The sequence below is a fragment of the Lotus japonicus genome, chromosome 3 (assembly GCF_012489685.1).
Source record: "Lotus japonicus ecotype B-129 chromosome 3, LjGifu_v1.2".
Classification (NCBI taxonomy): Eukaryota; Viridiplantae; Streptophyta; class Magnoliopsida; order Fabales; family Fabaceae; genus Lotus; species Lotus japonicus.
Genome location: NC_080043.1, coordinates 76,656,996 through 76,683,599, shown reverse-complemented (window position 1 = coordinate 76,683,599; position 26,604 = coordinate 76,656,996). Strand labels below are relative to the sequence as shown.

General features: G+C 36.5%; 2 protein-coding genes across 6 annotated transcripts; one reads left to right on the top strand and one right to left on the bottom strand.

Moving 5' to 3' along the window:
- The first annotated feature begins 519 nt into the window (after nucleotides 1-519).
- On the top strand, nucleotides 520-21,403 carry LOC130746003 (MADS-box protein SOC1). Of its 5 annotated transcripts, none has more exons than XM_057598493.1 (9): nucleotides 520-569; nucleotides 676-710; nucleotides 1,243-1,439; nucleotides 15,770-15,854; nucleotides 18,988-19,049; nucleotides 19,176-19,275; nucleotides 19,390-19,431; nucleotides 20,790-20,831; nucleotides 20,958-21,403. In XM_057598493.1, exons 3-9 carry the CDS (start codon nucleotides 1,258-1,260, stop codon nucleotides 21,135-21,137), a joined length of 693 nt encoding a protein of 230 aa, XP_057454476.1. In that variant the 5' UTR covers nucleotides 520-569; nucleotides 676-710; nucleotides 1,243-1,257; the 3' UTR covers nucleotides 21,138-21,403. The 5 variants fall into 5 exon arrangements, with proteins under 5 accessions (XP_057454476.1, XP_057454477.1, XP_057454475.1 ...); XM_057598494.1 differs by having other exon boundaries at nucleotides 523-569; nucleotides 1,246-1,439; XM_057598496.1 differs by lacking the exon at nucleotides 520-569 and adding an exon at nucleotides 1,080-1,156 and having other exon boundaries at nucleotides 590-710; nucleotides 1,246-1,439.
- A 747-nt stretch (nucleotides 21,404-22,150) lies between these two features.
- LOC130746002 (agamous-like MADS-box protein MADS3) lies at nucleotides 22,151-26,220 on the bottom strand. Its single transcript, XM_057598491.1, has 8 exons — nucleotides 25,706-26,220; nucleotides 23,830-23,905; nucleotides 23,651-23,712; nucleotides 23,349-23,448; nucleotides 23,103-23,144; nucleotides 22,854-22,895; nucleotides 22,575-22,714; nucleotides 22,151-22,485 (listed from the first exon to the last, which is right to left on the bottom strand). The coding sequence occupies exons 1-8, from the start codon at nucleotides 25,885-25,887 to the stop codon at nucleotides 22,395-22,397; spliced, it is 735 nt and encodes a 244-aa protein (XP_057454474.1). The 5' UTR covers nucleotides 25,888-26,220; the 3' UTR covers nucleotides 22,151-22,394.
- Nucleotides 26,221-26,604: the final 384 nt, after the last annotated feature.

Sequence of the window (26,604 nt, the reverse complement as noted above, 5' to 3'; positions counted from 1 at the left end):
GGTCATTGATTGTATCCTTATTGTATTTCTATTATCTTCTTGGTTAAAAGAAAATGACTCCTCACCATTAAGCAATTCAAACCTTGCACATGTATGAGTTGGCAAACTTTATGTATTTTATTAAGGTTCCATTAAGACTAATCCTTGTCTTGTCGTCCTTTTTTATTTATACACACATACAATATGTCTATTTTAATTTGTTCCTATTCTTTTCATAGTTTTGTTTTAAACCACTCAAACCCACCTCTACCAAGAATAAAAGAGAAATAAATGAGGATATAAAAATTAAATGTGATAAGAAAAGAAAATAAATAATAATAAAAGTGAGTTAAAATGGATTGGAAGAGAATGTTGATGTGAATATATCAAAATTGTTATTATAATTTTTCACTTTCTCCTTTAAATCTAGACAAATAACTGTTTTTGGGCAAGTAGGCCATTGTTTTTACCAAAACAAGCAAGAGATGAGGTTTGAACTTAATATTAAAATATGTCTTTTGTTTCTTAAAATGGTGGGGCTTGGGGAGCAAGAGAACTAGGGAAGGGATCAGGTCGATGAATAAGGAAAGGTAGGTGCTTCTCTCTTTAATTTGCTCAATAGGTCAAGTCCGAATCTAACCCTTTTCTTGAACCTGCCCTCAATTATGTAGCTTTCCTTTTTCTGTTTCTCTGCAGTGTGCTCTCTTTTGGGTGCTTCCTCCTTTACTCAGGTTCTCATTCCTCCTTTATAACTTCCATATGCAAAAACTCTTCTTTTCCTCCATCTCTTCCTTTTATTTTTTTGTAAATTTTTTCTCTGATTTTGGTGCAAATCTGCTTCTTGAATTTTAAGTTGCTTTTCTTGCTGGTAATTAAGCATTCATCACTCAGAAAATTAAATCCCTTCCATGGGAGATATGCATATATCTTTCTTTGAAATCTGTATGTATATAAATTGATTTTTTTTTTCTTTTTCATTAACTTCCGGCCCATTTCTTTGTTACCTTCATCCTTCATACTTCACACTCTTAACACCCTTTGAAGATTTTTTGGTAGAAGTGATTCTAATGAATCTCTTACAGTTTTTCTGTCTGATATAGCCATCTAGATCTTCAAGTCTTCTCTCTTCATCCCTCTATATCCTCTAAAGGCATAATTTTTAGGTTCATCTTACTTGGTGAGGACCTACTTGTAAACTTGGTCCAATTTCCCATGTATTCCTTGTCTGATTTTCATACCTTATTTTATGATATGATGATTCAGCAGAGAGAAGAAGAGATGGTGAGAGGGAAGACTCAGATGAAACGCATAGAGAACGCCACAAGCAGACAAGTGACCTTCTCAAAGAGACGAAATGGGTTGCTCAAGAAGGCATTTGAGCTTTCAGTTCTGTGTGATGCTGAGGTGGCTCTTATTGTTTTCTCTCCAAGAGGGAAGCTTTATGAATTTGCCAGCTCCAGGTAACCATAGCATATCCTACCTCATAAATTAACACTCTCTTTGTTAAGATTAATTTTCTTGTTCTCTATTTGTGTGATTGCATTTACATCTGTTCTTATTTTGTAATGACATTCTGGGGTGCAAGTACAAGGAGCTAGCTAACTAGTTCATAAAGGAAATCATGTCTCTTCGTACTACAAGTTAGGGAAAACCTTGAATATTACATGACGTTAAATGGTATAAAGTTGATTATAGTTACAACGCTTACGTGTGTGTTTGTATATCAGTTGAGCTGATATAAAAACTCATTTATTTTAATTTATAATAAGAGTTATATTCACTTTTTATCTTATAATAAGTGCTAACGGGGGATAACGGGCACCGGCTCCAGCAGTGGTGTGAACCTAATTGCATTCTGGCATAATCTTAATGTATAATAACCTAATAGTTAAACAATACTCCAGCTCCCCAACCAATTAAACAAACTAGTGTGATAAGATGAAAGGTATATACTTGGTTTCCTTTAGTAAAGGACTACAAAAATGAAGGAAATATTTTTCGTGTCTATTATTGATAATAGATGAGGTATTTATATAAAATACAGTTGACTAAATAATAATGACTAAACCTAATTACCTACGTAATTACAGGAAATAGAATAAATAAATTATTCCTATTGTTCTATTCTATCACACCCCCGCAGTCGAAGCGGAAGGTTCACCGACGCTGAGACTGAAATGGAAATCATCAAAGAGGACCCGAGGAAGGCCCTTAGTAAAAATGTCTGCAATCCGATGACGGGAAGGAACATGAAGGATGCGAGCCTGGCCACGCTCAACCTTTTCCTGAACAAAGTGGATATCCATCTCTATATGTTTGGTACGCTGATGGTGCACTGGATTTCCAGAGAGGTAGATGACACTAACATTGTCACAGTGGACTAATGTTGCCTGAGAGTGAGGAAAGTGAAGCTCCAGAAGTAAATTGCGGATCCAACAAGACTCGGAGACAACATTAGCAACACCTCGGTATTCAGCTTCAGCACTAGAGCGAGATAGTGTGGGTTGCCGCTTAAATGACCAAGAAATAAGATTGTCACCGAGGAAAACACAGTAGCCAGAAGTAGAGCGTCTGGTGTCAGGACATGCCCCCAGTCAGCATCCGTATAAGAAACAAGTTTCTCAATAGGGGAGGGATACAAGTGAAGACCGTAAGTCAGAGTGCCACGAACATAGCGAGAGACACGCTTGAGAGCAAGCATATGCTCGGTGTGGGGAGCATGCATGTGCAAGCACACCTGCTGAACAGCATAGGAAATGTCAGGACGAGAGTTAGTACTGTAAGGCACCAGCAAGACTCCGATACAACGTGGCATCCTCACAAGGAGTCCCAGAAGAAGAACTGAGCTTCTGCTTGGTGTCAACCGGAGTAGCAGAAGGGTTGCACAACGCCATGCCGGCGCGGGGCAATGATCTCACTAGCATAAGTGCTCTGACTGAGGAAAAGGCCACCGGCATGCCGAGTGACAGCGATGCCAAGGAAATAACTCAGAGGACCCAGATCCTTCATAGCAAATTCAGATGCAAGAAGTGCCATAAAGAATTTGCGGAGATCATGAGAAGAAGCAACGAGGATGATGTCATTGTAAGATCAAGATTTGGTCATGTGGTACAACTCTATGTTTTGATGATAACAAGTATTTATTTGTGGATGAACAACTATGATACTCTAATGTTTGTCTTGAGTGTTTTGACAAACAGGTTCTGATTCTGACACCAGAAGATATATTCGTCAGAAGTTCTGAAGATCAGAAGATCTAAAGATCAGAGGATCTGAGGATCAGAGGATCTGAAGATCAGAGGATCTGAGGATCAGAGGATCAGAAGATCAGAGGATCAGAAGATCTGAGGATCAGAAGATCTGAAGACCAGAGGCTCTGAAGGTCCAGAAGCTCTGAAGGTCCAGAAGCAGAAGTTACGAAGGTCAGAGGATCCAAGCATCCCTCTGACTCTGATCACCAAGCTTCACAAGTTCCAACACGAAGTATTCCTCTGATCAGAAGTCATTGGTTAAAGGCAAATGTCTCTATCAAGAAGTACAAGAGCAGTGTACTATTCTGAAAAGCCTACCTACCAAGGTTCAGCCACAGCAGGTTCTGGAAGTTCCAGAAATGCCCTCCAACGGTCATATTCTCTCAACAGAAATATCCTTTGCACCTTGGACTATAAAAGGCTGAAGAAAAAGAAGAAAGCTAAGAGAGAGAGATCAAGAGCTGCAATACAAGAAAAGATTCAAGCTTCTACTTTCTTCATCTGTTCTTATTTAGTTTACACTCAGCTTATTTAGAAGCAAACCTTTGTAAACACCAACCTCAAACAGTTGTTTGATTTTCCTTAAGGGACCGGGTAGGTCAGTATCCTTAAGAAGACTAAGAGAGTGAATCTTAGTGGTGATTCCTTTAGGAGATCAAGGTTGATCGGATCCTAGAGAAGACTAAGAGAGTGAATCTTAGTGTGAGCTAAGTCAGTGTATTGTTAGTCACTTGTAGGTTTCAAGTGCAGTTGTAACAATTATCTGATTAGTGGATTGCCTTCATTCTAAGAAGGAAGAAATCACCTTAACGGGTGGACTGGATTAGCTTGAGGGATTTATCAAGTGAACCAGGATAAAATACTTGTGTGCTTCTCTCTTCTCTCTATCTTTATCCGCTGCACCATCTATCGTAGAGAAACCGAAAAGATTTACTTTAAATCTTAAGGGGAAAGTTTTTATATTGAAAACGCTATTCAACCCCCCCCCCCCTTCTAGTCGTTTTTCACACCTTCAATTGGTATCAGAGCGCAAGTTCTGATTACCACACTTAACAGTGTTCAGTAGATCCGGGCCAGTGTGAAAAACTCATGGATTCCACCACTACTACAAGCAAATATCAATACAGTGCAAGACCACCTATCTTTGATGGTCAGAGATTTGATTTCTGGAAAGACAGAATCAAAAGCTTCTTTCTTGGCTTTGATTCTGATCTTTGGGATTTTGTTGTTGATGGCTACACCCCTCCTGTTGATGTACATGGTGTAAAGATCCCAAGGAAGAAGATGAGTGAAGATCAAAAGAAGGAATTCAGAGATCATCACCGATCAAGAGCTATTCTGCAAAGTGCCATTTCATATGAAGAATATGAGAAAATTACTGATCGTGATTCCGCCAAGGGCATCTTTGAATCCTTGAAGATGTCTCATGAAGGAAACAAGAAAGTGAAAGAATCAAAGGCACTGTCTTTGATCCAGAAATATGAATCCTTCCAAATGGAACCTGACGAATCCATTGAGGATATGTTTTCCAGATTCCAGTTGATTATTGCTGGAATAAGACCCCTCAGCAATAGCTACACCACTGTGGATCATGTCATGAGGATCCTTAGAGGTCTTCCTGAAAGCTGGATGCCTTTGATAACTTCCTTGGAGCTAACTAGAGATGTTGAGCAGATGAGTTTGGAAGAACTCATAAGCATACTGAAGTGTCATGAACTAAAGCGTGCTGAACATCAGGATCAGAAGAAGAAGTCTATAGCCATGAAATCCAAATCTGAAAAGGCTAAGGCTCTCCAAGCAGAAGGAGAAGAATCTGAAGAAGCCTCTGAAGATTCTGATGAAGATGAGCTGACTCTGATATCCAGAAAGCTCAACTGCATCTGGAAGCACAGGCAGAGCAAATACAAAGGTTCATCAAAGGACAAAAGGCCAAAGAAGCACTTCAAGACCAAGAAGAGTCTGATGGTGACTTTTGATGAATCAGAGTCAGAGGATGTTGACTCTGATGGTGAAGTTCAAGGACTCATGGCTATTATCAAAGACAAAGGAGCAGAGTCAAAGGATGCTGTTGACTCTGACTCAGCATTAGAAGGAGATCCTACCTCAGACGATGAAAATGAGGTATTCGCTTCTTTCTCTACCTCTGAACTGAAACATGCATTGTCTGATATCATGGATAAGTATAACTCCTTATTGTCTAAGCATAAGAAGCTGAAAAAGGACTTATCTGCTGTTTCCAAGACTCCTTCCGAACATGAGAAAATTAATTCTGATTTGAAAAATGATAATCATGCCTTGATCAATTCTAACTCTGTGCTTAAGAACCAGATTGCTAAGTTAGAAGAAATTGTTGCCTGTGATGCCTCTGATTGTAGAAATGAATCTAAGTATGAAAAATCTTTTCAAAGATTCCTGGCTAAAAGCGTAGACAGAAGCTTAATGGCTTCAATGATCTATGGCGTAAGCAGAAATGGAATATATGACATTGGTCATTCTAAACCTTCTGAAGTTGCTCCATCATCTCTTAAGAAAGGAACTTTCTCAATGTCAAAATATCATGCTCAAATTCCTTTATATTATCCTGTTGAATGACCCAAAGTTGTCAGAACTTCTGGGCTAACTAACAAGAAAGGACCCAGAAAGTGGGTACCTAGGGATAAGATTATATATGTTGCAGATATCTTCAATAGGTCCATCGAAACTCCAACCATGGAACCTGGACAGTGGATGCAGGCAACACATGACGGGAGAAAGGCATATGTCCCAAGATCCAAAACTTGAACCTGAAGGTGAAGTTGATCTTGGAGGCATCAGTAGAGTAAGATTTGGTCAAGTCAAAGCTAGCTGAAAAAGCTTGCAGAGATGAGCATGACCGTTTCAAAAAGAAACAAAGACTCAGAACTTGTCGAACCAGAAGCAACAACATCAGAAGATGCTACTACAACTTCTGACTTGCGTCATCAGAAGAAGAGTAGGTTCCTAGCTTCTCATTCTGAAGTATCTGAAGATGAAATTTTGTCCAGAACGGAGATGTCACCAGAACCACACTTCTGCTCTCATCAGAAGATATGCTAATCAGAAGCCAAGTATCCCTTGGTATTCCTTCTGAGGGGGAGTATTTCGTCTTATGCTCTTACTATTTTTTTCCCACCTTCATTCTTTTTGCTTATGACAAAAAGGGGGAGAACTGATAGTATCTTGACAACTCCTATATTATTTAGCTCAGAATCTAGATATTACTAACGTTGATATTAAGTATTAGATTCAGGGGGAGCTTAGCTCAGAATCAAGCACGAGTCTTGGATTCAGAAGGAGCAAGAAAAACTATACACATCAGGATAAGTTTTAACTCTGATACCTTATACTCTGAGTGTATTCAGTTTATTTGTTTAGAGTTGTTCATCAAAATACATGGTTTTGTCATCATCAAAAAGGGGGAGATTGTAAGATCAAGATTTGGTCATGTGGTACAACTCTATGTTTTGATGATAACAAGTATTTATTTGTGGATGAACAACTATGATACTCTAATGTTTGTCTTGAGTGTTTTGACAAACAGGTTCTGATTCTGACACCAGAAGATATATTCGTCAGAAGTTCTGAAGATCAGAAGATCTAAAGATCAGAGGATCTGAGGATCAGAGGATCTGAAGATCAGAAGATCTGAAGATCAGAGGATCTGAGGATCAGAGGATCAGAGGATCAGAAGATCTGAGGATCAGAAGATCTGAAGACCAGAGGCTCTGAAGGTCCAGAAGCTCTGAAGGTCCAGAAGCAGAAGTTACGAAGGTCAGAGGATCCAAGCATCCCTCTGACTCTGATCACCAAGCTTCACAAGTTCCAACACGAAGTATTCCTCTGATCAGAAGTCATTGGTTAAAGGCAAATGTCTCTATCAAGAAGTACAAGAGCAGTGTACTATTCTGAAAAGCCTACCTACCAAGGTTCAGCCACAGCAGGTTCTGGAAGTTCCAGAAATGCCCTCCAACGGTCATATTCTCTCAACAGAAATATCCTTTGCACCTTGGACTATAAAAGGCTGAAGAAAAAGAAGAAAGCTAAGAGAGAGAGATCAAGAGCTGCAATACAAGAAAAGATTCAAGCTTCTACTTTCTTCATCTGTTCTTATTTAGTTTACACTCAGCTTATTTAGAAGCAAACCTTTGTAAACACCAACCTCAAACAGTTGTTTGATTTTCCTTAAGGGACCGGGTAGGTCAGTATCCTTAAGAAGACTAAGAGAGTGAATCTTAGTGGTGATTCCTTTAGGAGATCAAGGTTGATCGGATCCTAGAGAAGACTAAGAGAGTGAATCTTAGTGTGAGCTAAGTCAGTGTATTGTTAGTCACTTGTAGGTTTCAAGTGCAGTTGTAACAATTATCTGATTAGTGGATTGCCTTCATTCTAAGAAGGAAGAAATCACCTTAACTGGTGGACTGGATTAGCTTGAGGGATTTATCAAGTGAACCAGGATAAAATACTTGTGTGCTTCTCTCTTCTCTCTATCTTTATCCGCTGCACCATCTATCGTAGAGAAACCGAAAAGATTTACTTTAAATCTTAAGGGGAAAGTTTTTATATTGAAAACGCTATTCAACCCCCCCTTCTAGTCGTTTTTCACACCTTCAGTCATCAACATATAGCAGAATATAGAAAATGTCAGTACCCCGTCGGAAGATAAAAAGGGAATGATCGGAACTGCTGTGTTGGAAGCCAATAGAGGAAACATAGTCAGCAAACCGCTGATACCAAGCACGAGGCGCCTGTTTTAGACCATAAAGAGACTTCTTCAGACGACAGACATAGTCCGGGTGCTGAGAGTCGTGGAAACCCAATGGCTGATGCATGTAGACAGTCTCATGGAGATCACCATGCAGAAAGGCATTCTGGACATCCAACTGATGAATGAGCCAGGATCTGGAGAGAGCAATGCTGAGAACTGTTCGTATGGTAGCCGGTTTGACCACGAGGCTGAAAGTCTCGTCACAATCCACACCTGCAATCTGAGACCTGCCATCACCTACAAGACGAGCCTTATAACGCTCAAACAAACCATTAGACTGCTTTTTATGGCGAAAAATCCACATACATCGGATAACATTAACATCACAAGGACGGGGAACCAACTCCCACGTATTATTTCTAATAAGAGCATTAAATTCAGACTGCATAGCGGACTTCCAATTAGGATCGGATAAGGCTTGTTTTGGGTTATAAGGCTTGTTTTGGACTTCCAAAAAAGAAAATGCTTGTACAATTGTTTGATCATTTGTACTAAACACTGACATACAATATATATGGTGATGAGATGGGGTGAGAGAGGAATTAATGAGTATTCTTATATTATAACTTGCACCATGACGATGATTTGATTCCTTTAGTTTGCAATAGTATTCTTATATATGATCCATCTGAGTGAAGTTTTTAATTGATAAGCAAAGTATAGAAACGCAGAAGCTGTCTCAGATTTTTAATAATTTGAATGATGATATTTCAATCATATATAAAGTTATAGACAATGAGCTGTCTTAATAACTGATTAAGATCTTAATGAAAAAATATATATAATTTGAAATTCAAATATATACAATAAATGTAATGACACCAACTAAACCCTTATCCCATTATGTGAAGTCGGCTATATGGATCACACTACGTTATTGAACTCAATCAAAAACTAAATTATAAGAGATATTATTCATAATTGGACCATCTTTCATAATATCTTCCCATACTCTTTTTGGTCTTCATGCATGTACCGGCCTCTTTTAACTATGTTATCAACTCTTCTCACCGGTGCTTCCATAGGTCTTCTTTGTACATGCCCATACTACCTTAACCGATTTTCCATAATCTTCTCCACAATATGCATCACTCCAATATCTTCTCTAATTCGTTCATTGCGTTATCTTATCATTTCTAGTGTGCAGACTCATTCATCTTAACATTCTCATGTCTGCTACTCCAACTTTTCTCTCGTATTGTCCCGTTAAAACCCAACATTCTCTCTCATGTTTTCCTTTTTGTATTAAGTATAAATTATCTAACATGTTACTTACTTGTTGAATTAATTTGTACGTCTTTTTTTTCTCTTGTAACCAAAAAAATTAATTTCTACTTATATCTTTTTAATTTGTACATATATTCTTCCAAAATATCGGAAAGATAAATACACCTTTTACAAATTGATCCCTAGACCTTCCCTTCCCCAACTCATATGTCATCTAACTCTAACCACTAGAGTCAACCTTTTGGGACAAAACGACATTTCTTACAACTTGTTAAAAGAAAAACATTGCTTACAACTGCACTACTCCTACAGTTTTCACTTTTGGGATATCCTATTCATTACAACCCACGTAGTCTGTGTAATACCCTGATTTCTCAAGGGTCACTTTAGTAACCTTTTCCAAAATACGTGTGAATTTGCTTAAACTGAAAACATCTCATTCATTAATTTCTCAAAAGGTTGAGTACATAAATTTTATTATGCAAAAGTAAACTAATGCCCTGACCTTTCCTGAGCCAACAACACATGGTGAACTTTAGGAAGGTACCAAGCCCTACAAAAGCAAAAAGGAACTCGAGCTCACAATCCCCAAATTACAGACACAACTCTTATCCGCCCGACTCAGAGTCGTCTAACATCGAATGTTGCGTCAATAGCATCAAGGACAAGGGTTCTCATCCTCTGCTTCTGCCTATCCCACAACTTGTCAAACAAACGTAGGAATCGATCTTCGTCGTCCTTAGCCTAGGCATCCACAACATCAGGGACAACAACAGTCTCGACAGTCACTGACTCTAGCGAGTCGGTGTGTAGAACGGTGAACCTGAACCTGGAGTATACCTGGTGAACCTGGGGTATACTCAGAGGCGTCAGAAGAGTCCATCTCAACAGAAGGCGTCATCTCTGCATCCTCCATAGGTGGTGCAAAGCGGGAGGGGGATAGGGCATGCTTAGCACCCCTTGGTAGCTTGTGACCTTCTTCAGACGTCCCTCCTTAGTGTAGCTTGACTCCTGGATTCGACCACTGTACACGTACCGGACACGGGAGTGGTCTATCTCCCAGGCGGTGTCGTCATCAGCATCAGGTAGACTGAGGCTCCACTCCCGATGAGCCGTCTAGGCGTTAAGCGTCCCAAACAACACACAAGCAAACGAGCAAGGGTCATCTTCTAGAAGACAATCACTACAAGTATAGTTAAGTAGGGTAACTACCCTAGCAATCCTAGGTAAAACCCAAGACTAACATTCACAGTTAAGGGGTACTAGTTCCTTTCTCTAAGTTGTTAGTAAATGCCATGCAGACACTTTGCATATCCACATCGCCAAATCCTCCTCGGATAGGCAGGATAAAACACGACTCCACGATTGGGGTTGACTCCCAGCCAACGAACCAAACGACTATCTCTAATTGTCACCCGCTAAACCATTTAGCGACCGATATTTCTTCTCACGCAGTACCAATCGCTACGAGCAGCCGCCCTTCCCCCCTAACCGCCTACCTACTCGTGCTCGTAGCTCGATCAGAGGTTAAGAGTGTGGTCCGGCGGAAAAAGAGAAGTCGTCTGTACTAAGTGATATGTTAATTGCTTAGTAGTGCTTTGCCACTACTGTAGCTGACGGAAATATCTTAATGGTAGAGCATAGCCTTGCAAAGGTTGAGGGTTGAAGTCCCTCATTCCGCTCTTGGCTTCGTCGTTTAGTGGTAACGAGAAGAATAGGCATACAACTCCACAATCGTGTTAGCTTGTCACTAACGCACTGCCGCTTCACGTTTTGTCGCTCATTCAAGTCCTTCACAACCCCCGAACCTCGCCACAGACCAGCCAATCCAGGTCACTAGTCATGGTCGTGAAGTTCGATCTCGGTCACTTGATAACAGATTCATGTCATGCAAGTTAGTCATCATCACAAGGCTCCCAACCTTTCATGTTCTCATCTCGAACATTCTCACAATTATAAAAGTATAACTTGCATGAATATCATAATTAAAGCTAGCGACCTAATCAAATAGGACATTTCATAATAACAACATGTAGCATTTATCACATCAATGATCATATATCATCCCTATCATATATAATCATTCATAATCCTACTATCATGTTCACCTATCACATAAACCATAATATGGTCATACACAAACACAGCCAAAATCTCTAAGCCGTAGCCGAAGGACCTTACCTTAATTGCTTTCGGCAATTCTAGGCTTCAACCTACACGTAAATTTTTAATCCTTGTCATGCTTGCCACCAAGGTGATGCATCAAACAAGGAGAAGGTGGAAGCCATAAGTTTTCGTTCATGGACCTCAAACATCAATTCTTTCTTTAATTTTTTCTTTAATTTCCTTTGTTTCGTTATTGGAATTATTTTTGCTTAAACTCAATGTATATATATTAATTTTGGTTAATGATTTATTGACACATTTTATTTTCTCCCAACTTACTTCTACTTTTCTTTATAAATTTCTCTTCTAATTTTATTACTCGCCATATCTTTATTTCTTTTCTTCTATTTTTATCTCTCATTAAAAGTGTCAAATATAAGTGTGAACAAAATATTATTATTATTATTATTATATATATATATAATACCACTAATAATAATCACACCATCAATTCTACCGAGTCAAACATATATTTTTACGATAAACCAACAAAGTACAATAAACACATCAAACAACGTTTATCACGCTTAAGCTGATACATAACTAGCTAATTAGCTGCATAGACTATTTGGGTCTTACATTACTACCCCCATTAAAATAGTTTCGCCCTCAAAACTAAGACTGTTACACAAATAACTCGGGGTATTGTTCTCTCATTTTCTCTTCCAGCTCCCACGTGGCATGTCCAGTGGTCTAGTTCCAAATCACTTTGACTAGAGGAACTTGCTTATTCCTCAGCTGTTTGATCCTCCGCTCTTTGATCTACATTGGTGGTACTTCAACGGTTAAATTGTCCTTCAGCTTATTGTGATCTGGCTCGATCACGTGCGATGGATCAGACCATACTTCCTTAACTGGGACACATTCAAAACATTGTAAATGTTGGATAGGAGAGGTGGCATTACAATCCGATATGTCACTGGTCCAACACGCTCAATAATTTGGTAAGGTCCTATAAACTTAGGTGTGTGCTTCTTTCACTTAATAGTTCTTCCAACACCCGTGGTTTGAGTGACTCGCAGGAACAAATGGTCTCCCGCTTCAAACTCAAAATTCTTCCGCCTGATGTCTGCATAGCTCTTTTGTCTACTTTAAGATGCTCTCATATTTTCTTTGATTTGCTTCACCTTCTCGGTCGTCTGTTGGACTAACTTAGGCACAACGATTAGGTGCTCACCATCATGATACCTCCTTGCATAAGGGAGTGTGGCATCTACGACCGTACAATGTTTCGTAAGGTTCCATCTCTATGCTTGCATGAAAACTATTGTTGTAGGTGAACTCAACTAATGATAGATCATCCCAATTTCCTTGGTTATCTAACACACAAGCCCTCAGCAAATCCTCCAATGACTGGATAGCTCTCTCGGTCTGTCCATTTGTTTGAGGGTGATAGGCAGAACTTAGCCTCAGCTTTGTTCCCAAAGCTCCCAAGAAACGCGAAGTAAACCTCGGGTCTCTATTGGAAACAATGCTTGATGGTACATCGTGCAAGCGCACAATCTCCGCAACATAAATCTTTGCCAGTTGTTCCACTTTGTAGTTAATCCTGATAGGTAAGAAATGAGCAAACTTCATCAGTCAGTCCACTATGACCGGGATAGAGTCGTGTCTCTTCCGTGTTGTTGGTAATGTCACTACAAAATCCATTGACCAATTTTCAGTCATTTGTTTACTGTTTAATTATGCTTTGAAAAGGGTTTTATTTCAGCAAAAAATCACACGTATTTTAAAAAAAGTTACTAAAGTGACCATCGAGAAATCGAGGTGTTACAATTTGTCAATTAGATTTGATTTTGTCCATCACCCTTACATTGAATAGTGAGTAATAATTGTTTTAGAGCAATTAAACTTTATCATTATGAAAGTAAGCAAGCAAAAAGCTTCCAATTTAACCACACCTTACCTAATCTGCGATCATAGCAAAATAAGAGATAATTGTAAGGTGTTTGTTGTGATACCTTAAGTCAGATTAAGGTGTGGTACCTAAAGTGAGTTGATTCAATAATAAAGACTCATGTACTGATTTAATTTTTAATTTTTTTTTCTATCGTAGTAATGCAGTGTTCAATTCTTAAGGACGTGAAATTTGCGAGTTGTGTTTTCTGAGCTTTGTTCATCCATCAACCATGGTCCTTTTACGCGCATCTCTATCACTATCATTCATTTTCACCACTTATCCATTTTTCATTAAAAAATGAATGTTAAGAGATAAAGATAATTGACAAATAAAGTAAAATCTAAGAATATAGTATTTACCTTGAATAACATGAAAATAATCTATTGAATTACTTAACACGGGTACCCACACCCAAAAAAAAATTCAGGCCGGTACACGGAATTTGCCTAATTTTTACAAACACTCAAATGCAATTTAATGTCAGAATTTTAATGGGAGAATTGCAAACTCTCACAAAGACATACAACTACCCAAATTCTATACAACTAAATGACTAGAATTGTTATCATGAAGAAATCTCAAAGAAACTCTCGATATTTATAGTAATTCTCTACTTTTTTTCTTCTCCATACTATTCAATGTGACACATTAATGAGCACCAATTTTCTCCGGGCACAACAATCCTGCCTAGTTTGACTTGCTCAACTGCCACCCTTGATGAATTATGTGTGAATTCTACGAAACTTTTCTAGTTGTGTAATGGTAATTAGCCAGTACATTATAGAACTTGTAAGGTGGCGCACTAGTGAGTGGTGAAATTTTAATGGCAGATATGCAGATTGTTGACAGGTTTGGCTTAGCTAGATTGTCCTTACTTTGCAACTCACACTAATAAATTGTACTTAAGCCCTCAATTATAGTTTGTGCTTGACTAGTTTTACTTGCACATAAGATGAGATTTGGAAATTGAGCATACACAGACAAACATATGCAAGGTAGCTCAGTCATACTCATACTTGATTCAGTTCATGAATTAGTCTAATTCAAGCATATGTTATCAACTTTTCATCACCATATGACTAAATATATGCTAATGATCATGAGTTACAAGCAGTAACAAGTAATAACTATAAGTTGAGTTCTAAATTCTAATATTAAAAAAACAACTTATAGCAGCATATTGGCAGCTTGCAATGATTAACTTGTGCAGTGATGCTGCACTATGCAGAAAACATAGAGCAGCAAAACAAAACATTTTGAACATTATAACTAGAAACTGAGCTTACTTAGAGTTGAGTTGAAATGATTTTTGTGACTCGTCCATTTGGGATTTATGTGAAGAAATACAGTGAAGTACTGGGGATCAGAGTACTTAATTATTGATAGAATATGAAATATTCTTTATTTATTCTCCTGTAATTACGCATGTAATTTAGGCTTAGCATTTATTCCCTTTGACTTTGCTTTGTATTTATACTGACACAATTGTCAATAATATTCACGGATTGAATTCCTTCAGTTTTGTAACTGTAAATCCAGTGGATCATGCTATTGTTAGTTTGGTTTGCTACCTTAAAGAACTTTGGTGTTTCATTTCGTCAGTTTTTGTAAAATATTTCCTATTCTATCACTTATGCTATTGGATATGCCCAAATAAACTACTGAAGATGTAGTCTTGGTTTGTGATATGAACTTCTATGAAGTACTTCAATCATCCTTGATCAGGCTAGGGTTTTGGCTATCAAAATGTCCAGAACATAGAGAGGGACAGCTAAAAGACCTTCAAGAAAGTGCATAATTGTTTCTTTTCATAGTGACTATGAGTTGATTTGAGTTCATTTAACCCTGATTTTCACTAGGGATCCGGCCCCTTTCTATTTGATGTCACATTATGGGGTAATCTTGAGTATTGACAGATGAGATTTGATCCCTTATTCTAGTGTACATTGTGGCTGAATTTGTAATGATGAACTTGCTTAGAAGCATCATATTGGATAAATCTGAGAGATGAATGTCCTATGACAAATTGGTTATTAGATAGAAAAGAAATTGAACAGAATCCATATGATTTTTAGGAATACTCGAAGTTCTTGAATTCAACTCAGATTAGCCTATTTTTTTAACCAATTTCATACTTAAAATATTGGATTGTGTTATGAAACGTCTTCAGGCAATTTTGCACCAGACCACACTCTAACTATACCCAATACACTCCAACAACAACAAAAATAGGCTGTTGAAGAGGGACATATGAAGATCAGAAGCATTGATTTTTCTTTTTTCCCATCTCACCTATTTATATTCCATCTATGATTTAACTGAAACAAAAACTTACCCTTTTCATTTTTCATTTTCTCAGTTTGCTGTTTCATGCATGTCCTTGTTTGTTTTCTCCTTTTCTAAGTGCTTATTGACTTAAGATGTTGAATCAGCCAACCTGACTTCTTAATTTTAATGGTACAGCATGCTGGAGTCAATTGAACGATACCGCAAACATACCAGGAATAACGTGCAAACAGCACATGCATCAGTTGAACAAAATATGCAGGTTAACTTATTTTGATATTCTTCCACAATCAACCATTACTATTCATTATCTAGTATTTAAACATTTTGTGATATGATTACAACCACATTGCCGAAAATTCTTATTCTTTTTCCTTCCATAATAATGTTGTATTTTTCTAGTTCTGGTGTAAGACGAAAATGTGTAAGCCTTTTGGTATTTATTTCAAGATCAAACTAAGTAATGGTTCTTCCATCCTGAATGATTCCTCACTAACTTTTGACATTGCTTTACAAATAACATGCATGTATACAAGTAATGATAAATTGGTATACCTAATCTAATCTGAACTAAGACTCGTTTCAAAGAGTTTATTTGAGTTTATCTTGTAATGTAAATGTTTATTCAAGTGTTTGTGAGAACTATTAATTGTAAACAGTTTTTGACATGCTTGTAAATTATTTTGAGCTTTATTTTCACAAGCGGTTGAGATTAACTTATGAATAATCATTTATATATATCTATAACCTATATTGAGTTTATTTCAAGAAACTTCTCAAATTAGCTCACGAATAATTGTTATAAGCGTTTAGTAAGTTGTTTACCCAAGTGCACCCTAAGTAACTCTTCCCCCACTTTTTCCTCAACTTGTTGAGAAGTCTCTCATTGAAGAGATATGACAAAATTAGTAATTATAAATGGTAGAGCAATTCTCACCTCTAAATTAGTTTTTGGGGTAGACTTAAGCCTAACTTGAGTCTATTAACTAGCCCACCAACAGATATCCAACCCTCAATGTGAGGGGTGTTAAAATCTTACATTAACTAGAAATATGATAAAATAAGTTCTTACATAAAGATAGGGAATGCTCAAACTAACTTTTAATGTAGAGTTAGACGTAATCCAAATTCTAAAACATCTACATATAAACATGCTTATCTAGTTTCCAAGAGTAGGGCAATGGCACCAAAATATTGGCAATTTTGTAACAGGTAAAAATATATATTATGATTCAAGAATGAGGTGATGTGGGAGGAAACCAGCCGCAGGTGAGACAGTTTGATCAGTTGATAGATAAAAAATTTGAACAAGCAATCGAACCTAGATCTTGAAGAGAGAATATTTCCAAAGATATTTACTCAAAATATAAATTTGAGAGGTTGGAAATTATAAATAAGACCATTCCTTCATAATAGGAATACTGTTACAAGTGTGAGACCAATTCATGCTCCAAGAAGACTAAGATTTAAAAGCTGACTAGGCGTGAGATCCACGGAACACACAATGACCTTAAGTGGAAGCGTGTATTAGAAATTGGGAGGCAGAACTGGGGTGTTTGACGGCGGCCGGAGGGCGCGATTGCCTGGAGGAAGCAAGCGGCGGTGCTGGACGGCGCAGTGGGCAGGTCCAGAAGAGCGGAAGAGGCGCAGCGTGGGTGCTCGCGCGTTGGAGAGAAGAGGCGCGGTGGTGGCTCGCACACTTCTAACGAATTTGGATCCTCTCTAGCCATTTATTCTCTCCAGCCCCTCCAGCACATTTTGAGCCACTGATTTTACAATCCAGCTGTTATAATTAATTTAAGAAAAATCAAGTGATAATTACATGTATATCCTCTCTCATTTTATACTTGCTGGATGGTGCAGCAGCGGGAGAGGATCTGAATTCCACTTCTAACAGCGTGAAGCTAGAACGAGGCTTGGTGGTTAGTAAGTCTGGTAACCGTTGTAGTTAGCCGAGACTCTCACTACAAATAGGGTTATAATTATTTGTAACAAACACACAACACAATCATCAATTCAAACTTTTATTGTTTTCTTTTATCTTAACTTATTCCTTGGTCGTCCATTTATTTCAAAACTTTATCTTAATTTACTTAGCCGTTTTTCAATTACATCATTAGGCGTTTTTCTCTTTACCTTAGTTTTTTCCCAACCACCCTTTCTTTCATCTCTCAATAGCAAAAACTAAGAATTTTTTGGAGTGTCTTATGAACCTACATTGAAGGACAAAGTCTCTTTCTTAAGTAATCATTTGATTAGAGAATTATTATGTTGGTTTCTTAGCGGAACCATAAAATGTCCCTAATCCTATTTTATTTGAACCAATAGATAAATAATAGTGTGGTTTGCTTGTATTTGATTGATATTGTTTCCTTTCAAACATGGTGAGGACTTAGTGCCAAATAACAGGTACTAATGAAGCAATTATCATAGTAATTGTTCTAGGTCGAGATTTGACCACATGGTCCAAAGCCATGAGGCTGGCCCATGGTGGCCAAAACCCAACTCTTCAATTAAGGTGTAGGTCAATGAACACTAGGCTCCAATTGCTCTAACCAACTAACTTAACCATTGCAGTTAAGTTGTTAAAACTTTGGTTAAACTGTTATAACCACGGTTAAGTCGTTATGCCACATGGTTATTTGGCTATGCCACGTAGGTAGGTGGTTAAATTCTAGCAACAAAATTAAAAGGGAAGTCTTCAGCTTCATAGTGATCAAATTTAGCATCGTCACTGCAAAGAATCATGTTTTTCGTATAGTGTTAGACTTGACTATTAACATTAACCATAATTTCATTCGAAATGTAATTGAAGAGTGAGAGGTATAATTGGTATTTTGTAGTTCACAAGAGCAGTTGTAGATATTTTTCTTAAAGAGATACCAAAAGGAAGATTTCCAGAAATTAGAGAAAAACACACATTTTTTGGCCTTTGACATGTTTCAGGGATCGAACTCGTGTTCTTAATCTTACGGGGTTTAGCTTCCTTATCACTAAAATAAAATACGTCCTCTTATTCTTTTTTTTCTTGCTAAATTATGCAGTATTTCTTAGCCTACTTATATTCAACGTTTCTCCAGTGGCTTAGTTTGTATAGCACCTTTAAAATGCCACCAATTAAGTATATACTTACAATCTTTTCAGTTAACTTCTCAATTAACCGTTATAATGGCTTACTTAGATTGATATTTGTTTGGATTCATGCAAGCATGCAGTAGCAGTCTATAAGACAATCTTTAAATGCTATATTGTTGGTACTAGATCCAGAATTACCCACATCAGTATTTTGGCAACAATCCTATCTCTGTAAATATATAATAGCTATTAGTATCAGTAGCAATTAGTTTATTGGAGTTCTGAAGTATGAATTCATTTGCTAAAATATTTGATGACAGCATTTGAAGGAAGAAGCAACAATCATGATGAAGAAGATTGATATTCTTGAAGAAACAAAACGGTTAAAGATCTTCTTGAGTTTCTTTTTATGTTGTTAAATTTATTGGTTTCTTGGAATTCAATGTATGTTTAATTTTACTCTCAAAATGAAAAGATATATGTTGCATTTGTAATTTCATTCCATCAGGAAACTCTCTGGAGAAGGTTTGGGATCTTGCTCCATTGAAGAACTACAACAAATAGAACAGAAGTTGGAGAGGAGCATAAGAAGTGTTCGAGCAAGAAAGGTTAGGATAATTAACAACAAGCCTATAGAAACTCAAAATATATTGATATTTGATATTAGAACCTTCAAAGTATATTGATATTTTTGAATCCCAACTACTTTCTATTATTTTCAGTCTCAGGCTTACATGGAACAAGTTGAGCAACTAAAAGAAAAGGTAAGCTGTCTTTAATCTTTATAGTTAACAGCTTGCTTTACATGAATGTGAGGTTGCATCTGATAATACAGCACACAAAATAAAATTGGACATTCTTCAAATTCGATGCACACACCTCTGAGGTTCCTCTCTGGAATACAAGTCAAGAGAGAGCAACTCCAACAAGATTCTAGAGGAGAATTGTAAAAACTAAAAGTCTCATATTAGGTTGGTGGTGGAAGAAAATTCTAATATATATGTCAGATGAACCACACACCGCACCCACATTTAGCCCTAACACACTCATGGTCTCAGAGAACCATTTTGGAACAACACTCTTGCCACTTTACAATTTATCAAAATTGATAACCTCTTTTCTAAGCATTACTCGTTTCTTTCATCCTTTATATATTCTGGGCTAGAACCACATATAGCCCCAAAATTATGTTTTTTATACGCGAGAGTGAACTTGGAGATGTTAGTATAGAAGCTTTTTTTTTTTGAAATGTGGTATAGAAGCTTAATCCAAAATGATTTTTGTTTTATAGATTTATATTTTTCTGAGTACATCTTTTTCGGGTTAGGTTTTTGTTTTGTTTTAGATCTTGGGTGTTGGGCTAAGTAGGCTCTGACAATTGTTGGGCTGGAAGTGCATAGGGCCCAAAATTATGTATGGACAAGGGAGAATGTGCTTGTAGTATAAACCTAACCTAAAATTATTTTAGTTTATAGGTTTTTCAATTAAAAAAAGAAAATATTTTTGGGTTAGTTTTTTTTTTGTTTTCGAGATATTTTTTAGATCTTGGACCGTTGGTCTAAATGAGCTCTGATAATTGTTGGGCTAGAGGCGCACATGGTTCAAATTATGTCTTGGATATGCGAGAGTGAATTTGAAGGTGTTGGAGTAGAAACCTAACCAGAATGACTTTAGTTGATAGGTTAATACACATTTTTAGGTTAGCTTTTTTGTTTTGAATTTATTTTTAAACTTGGACCATTGGACTAAGTGGACTCTAATAGTTCTTGGGCTGGAAGCACACAAGGCGCAAAGTTATACTATGGATAAAGAATGGCGGGCTTGGAGGTGAATGCTAAGTCAAAATGACTTAAGGCAATTGCAATTGAAACTCTCCAGATTATATTTTATAAATTATGTGTTAAGCCTACAAATGTGTACCTCTTTCATATTTTCATCAATATAGGTTTTGAATAAGATACTCTTGTTAATATCATTCTAGTTCATGTTACATTAAACAAACAAGCCAAGGAAACATACTTCTAGGTTCATTTTTTCATCCATATATTTTGAACATTCTTAAAGTTCCCAGCTAGCATTGCATCAAAAGATTCTGACTAGAAATGTTTTGAACACAATTCAGGAAAAAGTGCTAGTGGCAGAAAACTCCAGGCTCTCTGAGAAGGTGAAGATACTTCTATCCTGAATTTCAACTTTAGATATCAAACTTGAAAAGTCTTCCTTAGTTTGCAGACTTTAATACATGTTATACAAATCACTCAGTTAAAATGAAAATTCAATTTCTATGCAGTATGGTATTGGTCCAGAGCCACCAACACTGGATCAGAGAGCAAAACCAAGAATGGATCTTCATAGAGAAAGCCAACCCCAGTCTTATGGTGAAAGTAGTTCAAGTTCAGATGTGGAGACTGAATTGTTCATTGGTCTTCCAGAAGCGAGAATAAGGCGCATTTCTCCCAAGCTTAATTAGTTGAAGATCATTTAATCCCTGACTATGAAAAACTAAATAAGCGTAACCTTAACTGCCTAAATATCAATGTATATTAATATAGGTTTCCTAATGCTCTAAGATAATAATGGTGATTGTGAGAATGACTTGCTTCATAATATCCCCAAACCTGTGGTCTAAGCTGTATTAAACTTGTATTCAGACTCAGCATTCAGCACTTTCACTTCTGCTGCATGATTTTCCTTAATCCTCCTGACATTTCCCAATTAAGATCAGAAATTTTTATATGGGTATTACTAGTGAAATTGAAAAGTACATGGTATGTCAATAGAAAGAATATTCATACAGTGACATTAAACTTTCACATCCAGGACAATCATAAAGACTAATGAGTTAAAATTCTTAACTACTTTTTTTTTGGTAGAATTCTTAACTACTTTGAATTTCTAACATTGTTTGACAAGCAGTAAATAGAGGTATTGTAGGACTCGAAAATTGTGGCCCAAAATATTGGGGTAGGTTGGGGTGAGGTTGTTGGGTTTAAAAGTCATGGTATAGTCCAAGTATAATCAGCAAATTGCAAATGCAAGATTTCTACCTTGTCCTTCTTACGAAAAAATAGACTGCGATCATCTCATTGACAAAAAAAAAAACCTTGATCCCCTCCATTGCCTTCTCTATCATCTTTTTTTAATCAATTAGGTGTTAGTCTAGTAGTAAGCAAGTTAGACCCTTATAAAGATGAAAGTACAAATTCGAATTCTAGAAAAGACATTTGTTATAAAAGACATGCAACTGTTTCCTGAACGGGTGGCGACATCCGTCAAATAAAAACCCCTTAATTTTCATGTTTATAATTCTTGAACTTTAAAAAAAATTGAAATTATAAAATGGAAAATTTGACATCCTAGCCACTCATTCCCTTCCTTAACATGCCTAAGTTTGTATTCCTTTGATTTTATTCACTTCCTTTCCCCTTCAACCATAGAGAAAGGTTTTTCCGCACGAGAGGTAGAGAGATTGTACATACATAATCTGTTCAATCTTCAAAGTTCAAATAACGATCAATATTGTTCAAATTAAATACAGTAAGAAAAAGTAGTATCTATGTGTATCCAGTTACAGGAAACACTATATAATCAAGTCTGCAGCTTCCCGTGGTGGTCACAAAGATACATTAATTTTATATGCTGAAACACAAATCTAATTAAAAAGCATATAGACAATGAGGCAATTAATAAGTCATATATTTAATTTATTAATGACTAAGTGATCAAATCAAAGCATCCATCCGTGCATGAAGTTTGTCTCACAAGTCATGCTGTTCTTTGGAATACTAGATGATTCAGCTTGAACATATTGATGGTACCTGTTCAAATTAAACAATTGATGATTAAGTTAATTTGATTTTCTTATATACCAAGTTAGACATAAAATTCAATGCACAATTTCATGTACCCTATTTGCAGAAAGGGTTCTGGTTGGCAATCCATTGGGTTGGATTGAGCAGGATGAAAGGGAAAGTTGCTGGTTCCAGCAGCTGAAGTAGAGGACCACAAGTTTTCCATAACTTTGGGATTATATCCCTCTGATTCAAGCTGAAAATGAAGTTTTGCAAGAAAGATAACTAATTATAAGATATTAGAATGAGTTAATCACTTGAAAAAATAAATGATAACATGTGTATATATATGATGTATCCTAGCTATACTGAAATTGTATGAGGAGTAACAAAACCTTGAGTTTAAGTTGCTTATTGAGGTCTCCTAAATGACGTTCCTGCAAGATGGAAGAAAACACCAAAATTGAGGGGATGTTTTTTTCATATTCAAAAGTTATTTTGTCTACCGTAGACTAAGAAAAACATGATTAACAAGTTAAAAGAATTTCTCTGTAAATTAATTTTAGTACATAAGGACAATATTACTTGTAATGTGTACCAGTTTTTAACATGTCCACCATATAAAAAAATTGTGTATATCTTACCCTTGTGCGAAGCTCTTCCATTTGTTCAATCATGATTTCTGTCTGCAATTGAAATAAAATTTCAAGCATGAGTTTGTTAAAACATTTTTCCTAAATCAAGTTGTTTGCTTAAATAATTTCTATCTGATTTTTTTTCTTGCCCCTTATGTATTAAAAGAGTACATAAAGAGCATGATGTGTACAAATTTGTTTCCTCTCCTTCATAACAATTTTAATAAAGTTAAAGCTGCTAGAATGTCTGCTCACCTTCCTTTGCCTAGCTTGTGCCAGAGCTCCTTCAAGCTGCTTCTCAAGATTCTGCAGCTCCTTTACACTCAATGGTCCAAGATCTTCCCCAAGCAAATGCCTGAAAGGACATTATATATTGGAAAATAACTTTTTGGAAGTGGTGAATATGATTTTGTAACCTATGTTAATTACTGGATTAACTCTTTTCTGTTTGTGATTAACATATGCAATGAGTATTGGAACCAAGATAATATATAGTCATAAGTAGTGAAGGTGAATTAAAAATTGTATACTTGAAATTAAGGGGTTTAAGTCAATACCTCTGAGTCCTTTGAAGAGACTCATACTTTGCCTTTAGCTTTGACACCTCTTGGTACCAGCTCTAATTGCCAAAATAGAAATTCATTGATTAACAGGCTATGTAAATAAATAAATAAATTCAAACACAATTGAAGTCATGAGCATCGCACAGATTAATATAAGATTGGTGAAGACATACCTGAGTTTCACAATTAACATGCTCATCTTGAGGATTAAAAGAGCACCGTTGGTATCGGTCAATAGTTTTGGCAGTGCTGTGAATTATAAAGAATACTCGCTTTGTATTAGTCAAATAATTTTTTTACTAGTATATGGAATATGTAATATGAAGTGTAGGTGATGAGCTTTGACACACTTTGAGCTCTCAATATATGCTAAGGAGAAAGAGAAATGATCACTAAATTAAGGCATTCCAAATCAGTGGAATTTATATGTACAAAAAACTACACAAATTGCAACGTCAGGTTAAAAATTAGAAGAAATAAAGGAAAGAACAAAGAGTGAAACATATTTAGTCTTTTTATATTGTCCTCTTTTTCCCCTTTTCATATTTTCCATAGTCCATGGCTGTACCGGACTCAGATATACCTATTACCTAGGGCTAACAAGCAAAAACAAGAAAAAAGTTTTAAGCTTTCAATTTCGACCCATTATTGGTAAAACCTTTCACCATCATCATGCAGAGAACGTATAATTACACATCCAAATTAACTGGTGCAATTAAAAGAAGAGAGAGAGGAAAAGTCTAAGTGAAAAAAAAAAAAAAAGATTTTCACTAAGGAATATGATATGCATACATCTGGATAATGCAGACATCCAATAGACAATCAGAATCAAAAAAGAAAAGTAGAGAGATATGTAATGAATATGATAGAATAGAGAAATAAAGACAAAATTGATTGTAAGCATTATTATGTTTTAGTATAATTTCTCATAAACTAAATGTAGTGGTGGATAATTAAATTTATTATAGACATGAAAAATGCAATTAGAGAGAAAAGAGAGAGAAACAATTGATCTAGAAAACCTAAGAGAAAAAGACAACAAGATAAGCAGTATACTCAGATTGATTGCAAAGTCCAAACCCAGATGCAGCCTACAGTTGTTTTTGGGATGATAGAGCATTTTCTGAGAAGATACAATGATAGAACCAAAAGATCAAACGATTAAAAGGGATGTGGACAATATCAAGAACTGCATTATTGAAGGTAGCTAGAGTACTAAAAGTTTAAGGCCTTAAGTTTCTTATATTGGCCCTATAATTTAGTGGAAGATGTTGAGGAAGCCCTAGATCTTGTACAACGGTACAAAGAGAGTGAACTGAACATGTACTTTACCTTATCACACACACACACCATTTAATTACACTATGATACAAAACTGCATCGTCCACTCACTCATACATGATCTCATCTCATATGATTGCTTTCTTCCTTTTCTGTTTTCTTGTTTCTGAGAAAAGAAGAAATAGAGTTGTGCACACATATACTGCTCCATCTGCAGTACAGTGATGTTAAAGCTGAACCTTTATCTCACAAAATTGAGATATCAGGCTGAAAAGGACCATGAAACGTGTCGATCTGTGATTGGAAAAACCAAACCCCTCATCATCATATCTATCTATCCATCTTCTCTATTTGAAGAAAAATGAACTAGCAATTCAGAGAGAGATGAAATCAGGAAGAAGAAAATAGTTAAGTTATATGGAAAGAAGAGAAAAACAAGGGAAAATTTGAAGAGAGAAGAAATGGAAGGGGTAATGGGTGAAAAAGTAGTGAGGAAAGGTGTGTGTGTGGTTAAATCTTAAAAATAACAAATTCAGATAAAGGGCTGCGAGTAACCATTTTGGTGAAAGAAGCTGATGCAAGGAAGAAAGTGAATTGCACAGAACAAGAGAAGAAGGAGGTATCAGAAAACCCAATGTTTTTAACTAGCTAGGGATTCTAAACTGTTACTACCTATTGGGATTTGCACACCATACAAAAATGGGCATCCAAAAAAAGAAAACAAAAACAAAAAGATGAGTTTTTATATATATAATTTGCAATATTTACCCAACACTTCCAAATTCATAGAGCTTCCCACGGCTTGAGAAAATGATGAGAGCAACCTCAGCATCACACAGAATTGAGAGCTCACATGCTTTCTTGAGCAAACCATTCCTCCTTTTGGAGAAAGTAACCTGGCGGTTGATTTTGTTCTCTATCCTCTTCAGCTCAACTCTACCTCTACCCATTTGATCAGTTTCTCTCTCTTTTCACTCTCTTTTTCTGTGTCTTGTAACTCAAAGTTAATAGCAATTTGATGGATAGAAGAGGAGAGTGGGATACTGATTTAGTGCAATGCTAAAAAGAAAAAGGGTAGAGAGAGAGAGAGATATAAGTAGTTGTGTGTGAGAGTGAGATAATGGGTTGTTTCAGAGAAGTGGGAGTTAGGGTAGTATATAGAAATAGACTATGAACACAGAAAGGGGCACACTTGATCTTCTTTTACAAAAAAATGGAAACCCAAGTTATTCTTATTTTCATCTCATTCTCTTTTTCCCAATTTAATTTTAGTAAATATACTAGTACTATTGCTATTACCTATTGGCTATTGCTATTGCTGCTTGCTGCAAAATTTTAATTGCTGCAATTTAGGGCAAGGGGAATTAATAAGGAAGTTTCACTCTCACGCGCCAGTGCCAGCCTGCAGGCCCCCCATGTGAAGGATTCTTCATACTCGTCATGACTTATACATCAGATATCAGTATTTATGGAAATGCACTAACTCCACTCTGCTAAGTCTGTTTAGCCCAAAACTGATTATCATTGTGATGAAAACTTTGCAGGTTGACCATTTCTTGTAGGAAAATATCAGTGGATGTTGTGATTTTAAACTTTTTTCATGTGTCTTCCTCCCTAAACATGATTTGTGTGAATTCGTTTGGCATGTGGAAGAGCAGAAGAATGAA

What these genes read in the sequence shown, in the direction of transcription:
- LOC130746003 (XM_057598493.1), top strand. Translation starts at nt 1,258, where the DNA reads ATGGTGAGAGGGAAGACTCAGATGAAACGCATAGAGAACGCCACAAGC. An exon ending in TATGAATTTGCCAGCTCCAG is followed by an intron (nt 1,440 to 15,769) that starts GTAACCATAGCA and finishes TTAATGGTACAG; the next exon opens with CATGCTGGAGTCAATTGAAC. An exon ending in GAAGTGTTCGAGCAAGAAAG is followed by an intron (nt 19,276 to 19,389) that starts GTTAGGATAATT and finishes TATTATTTTCAG; the next exon opens with TCTCAGGCTTACATGGAACA.
- LOC130746002 (XM_057598491.1), bottom strand. Translation starts at nt 25,887, where the DNA reads ATGGGTAGAGGTAGAGTTGAGCTGAAGAGGATAGAGAACAAAATCAAC. An exon ending in ATGTTAATTGTGAAACTCAG is followed by an intron (nt 23,713 to 23,829) that starts GTATGTCTTCAC and finishes TTTGGCAATTAG; the next exon opens with AGCTGGTACCAAGAGGTGTC. An exon ending in TGGAAGAGCTTCGCACAAGG is followed by an intron (nt 22,896 to 23,102) that starts GTAAGATATACA and finishes TCCATCTTGCAG; the next exon opens with GAACGTCATTTAGGAGACCT.